The sequence below is a fragment of the Solea solea genome, chromosome 14 (assembly GCF_958295425.1).
Source record: "Solea solea chromosome 14, fSolSol10.1, whole genome shotgun sequence".
Classification (NCBI taxonomy): domain Eukaryota; kingdom Metazoa; phylum Chordata; class Actinopteri; order Pleuronectiformes; family Soleidae; genus Solea; species Solea solea.
In genome coordinates this window covers 3,427,757-3,434,979 of record NC_081147.1, presented here as the reverse complement: position 1 = coordinate 3,434,979, position 7,223 = coordinate 3,427,757, and the positions used below count along the sequence as shown (strand labels likewise).

The window sequence follows — 7,223 nt, the reverse complement described above, 5'->3', positions numbered from 1 at the left end:
TAGTTTTTAGGTCTTCAGCGTTAATCTACAATGTAAACAAATCCTAAAAAAGATTTTTGACTATTTCTGGTAAAATAGTTGATATGGTTACGTATATTTCACTAATGTGAAAAAATACTGCTCCAGTACGTGTATTATGTATTTACTTTTAATGATAAGTTCTAAGTTTAAGTTCTCCAGAACTGTTCTTATCAATATATAACTGTGCATGTGATCATTACAGCTCACTTTTCTGTCAAATATTGAAGTTTCATGGAGAAGGAACATTAAAAAATCTGCTGAAAAATTGCAGTTGACATTGAAAGAAGACAAATCAAATAAAAAATAAAAAAATTATGAATAATCTGATGATAAAGGGCTTTTAAATTGAATTTGTATGATGTGTCTTGACCTGACGTGTTGTATGAACTATTATGCCAACAATTGAGACGTAAAGTAATATTTTTTTATGTCTTTTCCTCATGTAAAGTCAGTGAAATGTAGCACTACCATTGTTCGGCCACTAGATGGAGCTATGCGCCCACAGTTATAAACTGCCTGTGATGATGCACAGAAGGGAAAATCAGCAATGTAGGCCTGTATTAGCCACCTGATAATAACTAATGAATACATGTTTAAACACAAGGAAAAATACTTAATTTACACATTTGTTTAAGAATTAAACTTGGTTATGCTCATGTTGTAATTTTAAAAATTTAAATTTAAATGTATTTTTATGCAGTAATAGTGTAAATATTCTTCTTTTTTGAAAAAAAAACACAAGATTGACATTCATTTGGTTTTATTTGATGTCTTTAACATATGCATGTGCAGGCTTTTCACTATAATGTGTTATTTGAAACATTTTGTGGAGTTATTATAATATAAGAAAACACTGTGTTATAATATCTCAAATAGGACCTTTTTTGGCAGTGAATTGTGGCCTTTTCTGGTTTTCATGTTCATTTTATTGAACGTTCGTTGAATAAAAACGACTCTAAAGTGATCACGGTTTGATGTATTTTGTATTATTTCATCTCAGACATCGAGATTAGATTACTGTGTTACTCCTGCAGTGACTCTGCAGAGTTATTTAAACCTCTTGTGCTTTTTAAAGACACTTTTTTTCGAGGTAATGAGGAGCGCTCGGGGCATCGTTACCTGTCTCACTAGATTGACATCCTCATCCACAGTCGTGGGACACAGTGGAGGGGGGGGGGGGGAAGAGAAGCTGCTGTGGGAGGCTGTGGGAGGGCGGGCGGGCAGGCGCACACTCACCATCCAATGGGATCCGCGATGGGAGGGAGTTTGTCCAACTCCAGCTTTGTCCTAACTCACTGAGACTCCTGAGCACAATATGACTGAAGCGCCTGCACCGTTATTCCACGGGACGCGCTGCGTGGGCTCAACACAGCGCCTCGGACTCTGCGCTCTAACTTTGGATAAACTTTGGGTTTTTACGCATCGCGGGGGCGCGCCACGGAGCTTCTGTTTGTGCGTGTGTTGCTTTCCCGTGGAGTTGAAGTGAAACTTTTTTGTTGTTGTTCCTGATCTGCAGGAATCATTGTCTCCATTCAGAGGATTTAGTTGCAGTGGAGGAGCGCGCAGCAGCAGCAGCAGCAGCAGCGGGATCGAATAACGCTCCTGTGGAAAAGTTTGGGACAGTGAAGACGCGCGGAAAGGAGCTGTTGCTGCGTTTCTCATTGAGTTCTCTCCTTTTGCACAATGCTTTAGTGGCTTTGCAACTTGTGTGAAGTGGATGCATCGTCCGGCATGGACTCTGTCTGAGAACGCTGGACTGGCTCACTGACCATGGCGCACGCAGGTAGGAGTTTAAGCCGGTTTCACTTGGTTCTGCTGACGCTGTGGACTCTGTCGCGCGACTCCGCGTCCAGCCAAGTGCGCCAAGAGTTCCAGGTCCTGGAGGAGCAGCCCGTCGGCACCTACGTGGGCCAGATCGAGACCAAGCCCAGCTTCACGTACCGCTTCAGCGAGAGCCACAGACTTTTCGCCATCAACGGCACCACGGGGGTCATCTACGCCTCCTCCGTGATTGACAGGGAGGTTCTGCAGAGTGATGTCATCAACGTGGTGGTGCTGTCCAGCCAGCCCACGTACCCCACCGAGGTCCGGATAGTCGTGTTGGATATTAACGATAACTCGCCGGTTTTCCCGGACGCGTCCATCGTCGTGTCTTTCAAGGAGGACGCGAGCAGCGGCAGGCAGGTGATCCTGGACACCGCCACCGACGCAGACATTGGGAGTAACGGCGTGGACCACACCACGTACAGAATAGTGAAAGGCAACGAGCGCAGGAGGTTCCGCCTGGATATTACAGTCAATCCGAGCGGAGAGGGCGCGTTCCTGCACCTGGTCTCAACCGGAGGCTTGGACAGGGAGGTGACCCCCTTCTACCAGCTCCTGGTCGAGGTGGAGGACAAAGGGGACCCGAAAAAGTTTGGCTACCTGCAAGTAAACGTCACCATTCAGGACATAAACGACAACCCCCCTGTGTTTGATCAAGACCAGTATCAGACCAGTGTGTATGAGGATGCAGCAGTAGGCTCCAGTGTCCTCCAGATCACAGCGTCAGACCAGGATGAGGGAGCTAATGCTGAAATCAGGTACTTTTTGGATGAGGGGACGCCGTTCCAAATTGACCCCAAAGTTGGTATTATTACTATAAAGGAGGGTTTGGATTATGAGAGTAAGAAAGAGTATTCCCTGACTATTCACGCTGTAGATAACGGCGTGCCGTCTCTGTCCGGCAGAACAGAAGCCACGATAAAACTGTTAGACGTGAACGATAATGACCCCGTGGTGAAGTTTAGGTATTTCCCCACCACGTCCAAGTTTGCCTCGGTGGACGAGAACGCTCAGATCGGCACGGTCGTGGCTCTGCTCACCGTCTCAGACACCGACTCCTCCACAGCTAATGGCAACATATCCGTTTCAATCTTAGGCGGCAACGAGCAGCGGCACTTTGAAGTGCAGGCGTCTCCCGTGCCCAATTTGAGTCTGATCAAAGTGGCCAGCGTGTTAGACAGAGAGAGAATCTCCTCGTACAACCTGACCGTGTCGGTGTCAGACAACGGCAAGCCCGTGGCGCGCTCCTCCTTTGCCAGTTTGGTTATTTTTGTGAATGATATCAACGATCACCCGCCCATATTTCAGGAAACACTGTACAGAGTAGATATCAGTGAAGACATTCCAAAAGGCAGCTACATTAAAGGGGTTTCTGCAACAGATGGCGACTCTGGGCAGAATGCCAACCTGCGCTACTCCCTGGTGTCTGGAAACGCTTTGGGCTGGTTTTCCATCAGTGAAAACAGTGGTCTGGTTACCAGTGCAGCTTTGCTGGATAGAGAAGTAGCATCTGAAATAGTACTTAACATTAGTGCCAAAGACCAGGGGCTGCAGCCCAAGATTTCATACACTAAACTGATAATCAACATCACTGACGTGAACGACCAAGTGCCCACATTCACCCAGAGCACGTATCACGTTTCCCTGGTGGAGCACGCTCCCGCTGGCACTGAGCTGGCGCTGCTGTCTGCGTCAGACGACGACCTCGGGGCCAACGGTACTATCCGGTTCTCGTTTGATGCAGAGACTCCAGCCAGTGTCCGGGAGCTGTTTCGCCTGGATGCTGCGTCGGGGCGATTAAGCACAGCCGTGGAGCTAGACAGAGAGGATCAGGCCTCCTACTTACTGCATGTGCAGGCAGCAGATGCGGGCAGCCCCCCTCTGCACTCTGTAGGAAAAGTCAACATCACCCTGAGGGATATCAATGACAATAGGCCAGTTTTCTACCCGGTGCAGTATTTTGCCAATGTGAAAGAAAATGAGCCCTCGGGTTCTTATGTCACCACAGTTTCAGCCACAGATCCCGATTTAGGTCGAAACGGCACAGTCAAATATATAATCACGGCCGGAGACGCTTCCAAATTCCGCATTAATAGCAACACGGGGAAAATTACCACTCTAGTGGCTCTGGATAGAGAGGAGAAAACTGCTTACCAGCTGCAGGTGACAGCAGCAGATGGCGGCGGCCTGCGCTCACACACGCAGGCCATCGTGACTGTAACTGTCATAGACACACAGGACAACCCGCCCGTCTTCAGTCAGAGAGTCTACAGCTTTGTCATGTTTGAAAACGTAGGCGCTGGGGCGGTGATTGGCACCGTGTCGGCCACGACGGTCGACTTAAACACTAATATCTCATATCTCATCACCTCGGGAGACCAAAGGGGGCTCTTTGCCGTAAACAGCGCGGGTCAGATCACAGCATCCAGTCAGATAGACAGAGAGGAGCAGGGCTTTTATCAGCTGAAAGTTGTGGCCAGAGCAGGGGAGATCACAGGGGAGGCTTTTGTTAACATCACCGTGAAGGACTTAAATGACAATGCCCCTCGTTTCATTCACGCTGTGGAGCACGTGAGTGCCGTGGAAAACTGGAGCACAGGCCATGTCATATTCCAGGCCAGGGCTGCGGATCCTGACGAGGGCCTGAATGGCATGGTGGTCTACAGCCTCAAACAAAACCCAAAAGGACTGTTTCATATTCATGAGAAGCGAGGCCTCATCACACTGACTGGGCCACTGGAGGTCACCACGAGCTCTTACGAGGTGGAGGTCACTGCATCAGACATGGGGGTCCCTCAGCACACGTCCAGCCTCGTCCTCATCGTCAGTGTTTACGACGTGAACGACAACTCGCCGGTGTTCGACCAGCTCTCGTACGAGGTCATCATCCTGGAGTCGGAGCCGGTCAACAGCCGCTTTTTCAAAGTGGAGGCCACCGACAAAGACTCGGGTCTGAACGGGGAGATAATGTACGACGTCGCCGGCGGCAACGTAGGCGACGTGTTTGGCATTTTTCCAGACGGACAGCTGTACATCAAAACAGAGCTGGACAGAGAAGTGCAGGACAGATATAACTTAGTGGTCGTGGCCAAGGACAGAGCTGTGGAGCCGCTCAGCGCCACTGTCAACGTCACTGTGATTCTGGACGACGTGAACGACAATCGGCCCCTGTTCAACAGCACCAATTATGTGTTTCACTTTGAGGAGGAGCAGACGCGGGGGTCGCTGGTCGGGCGGGTTTTTGCCGAGGATAAGGACTTTGGTCCAAACAGTGAGGTCAGATATACATTTGAGACTCCGCAGCCCAACTTTGAGCTGAACACCATCACAGGGGAGTTAAGCAGCACGCTGCAGTTGGACCGCGAGTTGCTCATGAGACAAAGAGGCGCCGCCGTGTTCAGCTTTGTGGTCGTCTCGTCGGACCAGGGTCTCCCCAGGCCCCTCAGAGACCAGGCCAAAGTGCAAGTTTACATTCAAGACATCAACGACAACACGCCTAAATTCACCAAAGACATTTACCAGGCCTCCATCTCAGAGTCGGCACAGAACATGACACAGCTGCTCAGAGTCTCTGCCTCTGATGTGGACGAGAACAAAAATGGACTGGTTCAATATCTCATCACCGAGGGCAACGAAGAGGGACAGTTTTTGATTGACGGCAGCTCCGGACAGGTCACCCTAGTGGGAAAGCTGGACTATGAATCTACATCCTCTTATTCTTTGAAAATCATAGCTGCTGATGCTGGAGCGGTGCCCCTGTCCTCCTCCTGCATGCTCAGCATCAGCATCCTGGATGAGAATGACAACTCCCCCTCCTTCCCTAAATCCTCCCTGTCTGTGGACGTCTTAGAGAACATGAGGATCGGGGAGTTGGTGGCATCTGTGACAGCCACCGATGCGGATTCAGGCCAAAACGCAGACATAACGTACAGCATCACAGCCACAAACAACCACGGCACGTTCAGCATCAGCCCCAACACCGGCAGCATCTTTCTGGTGAAAAGGCTGGACTTTGAAACGCAGTCGTTTTACAAGCTCAACATCACTGCAAAGGACAATGGCAGGCCGCAGCGCTCCTCATCCATCCCCGTAGTGATTCAAGTCAGGGACTTTAATGACAATCCTCCCATATTTACTCCCGGTGACATCTTCAAATCCATCCCGGAGAATCTTCCCGTTTCCTCCTCAGTCATGATGATTACGGCTCATGACACGGACGCAGACATCAACGGGGAGCTGGAGTACTCCATCGTTCAGCAGATCCCTCGGGGGAGCCACTTCAACATTGACTCGAGCACTGGGCTCATTGTCACCAACAGAGAAATAGACAGGGAATTCTCCAACCTGTTTGAGCTGACCGTCAAAGCCACAGATCAGGCTTTTCCTGTGGAATTCCGCCGCTTTGCCCTGAAAAATGTCACAATATGGGTCACGGACCTGAACGACAACGTCCCCACTTTCCTGTCACAGAACGCCCTCGTGGCCGAGCCCAACATAGTCATCGGCTCCATCCTGACAACAGTGGTGGCCTTTGACCCCGATGAGGGGGAAAACGGGGAGGTGGAGTACGAGCTCGTGGAAGGAGACTCAGACACCTTCATCATGGACAGGTACAGTGGGGACATTCGCCTGGCCTCCCAGCTGGTACCCTCCCGGCTCATGTACACGCTCACGGTGTCGGCCACTGACCACGGCATGAACCGCAAGACCTCCAGGACAGAGATGACCATCATCCTTCAAGGGCTGGACGGGCCCGTGTTCTCCCAGCCCAAATACATCACCATCCTTAAAGAGGGCCAGCCGCCGGGCACCAATGTCATCTCCCTCGATGCCTCCAGCCCACGGGGCTCCGCCAGCAGAGTGGAGTATTTCATCGTGGCGGTGCGGAGTGGTGGGAAAGCCGTGGGGCGCCTTTTCACCATCGGCCGCAACACTGGAGTGATACAGACGGCGGCGGAGCTGGACCGAGAGAAGGGCTCCGACCTCTACCTGGTGGATGTGTACGCCATCGAGAGCGACGCCAACCAGCCCAGAACACAGCGTGCTGAGGTCAGTGCTCTGCTAACTCTTTTTTTTCCCCCTACAGACACTGGAAAGCCACCTATTCAAATCTAATCAAATATGCTTTATTGTACCCACAGGGGAATGTATCCCCGGCCAAAAGTGATACAACAGCTGCAGAATAACACAATACACAGCACAGAAAGGATGTGTAATTCAAAAATATACAAAAAATAAGACCAAAAATAAGAAATAAGAATTGCACCTGCCTCAAAACACACTAAAACAGTTTATAATACATTGAAATGTAGGAAAAACCTGACAATAAAAACAAAATACTGTAAAAACAAGGCACTAAAAACCAGTAACCACAGTGC

At 49.9% G+C, this 7,223-nt stretch overlaps 1 protein-coding gene across 1 annotated transcript; it reads left to right on the top strand.

Annotated features, from left to right (window-relative positions):
- The first annotated feature begins 1,350 nt into the window (after nucleotides 1-1,350).
- On the top strand, nucleotides 1,351-6,960 carry LOC131473015 (protocadherin Fat 4-like). The gene has a single exon (XM_058650535.1). It carries the CDS (start codon nucleotides 1,792-1,794, stop codon nucleotides 6,958-6,960), a length of 5,169 nt encoding a protein of 1,722 aa, XP_058506518.1. The 5' UTR covers nucleotides 1,351-1,791.
- The last annotated feature ends 263 nt before the right edge of the window (nucleotides 6,961-7,223 follow it).

Excerpts from the sequence above, each read along its gene's own strand:
- LOC131473015 (XM_058650535.1), top strand. The coding sequence starts at position 1,792 with ATGGCGCACGCAGGTAGGAGTTTAAGCCGGTTTCACTTGGTTCTGCTG.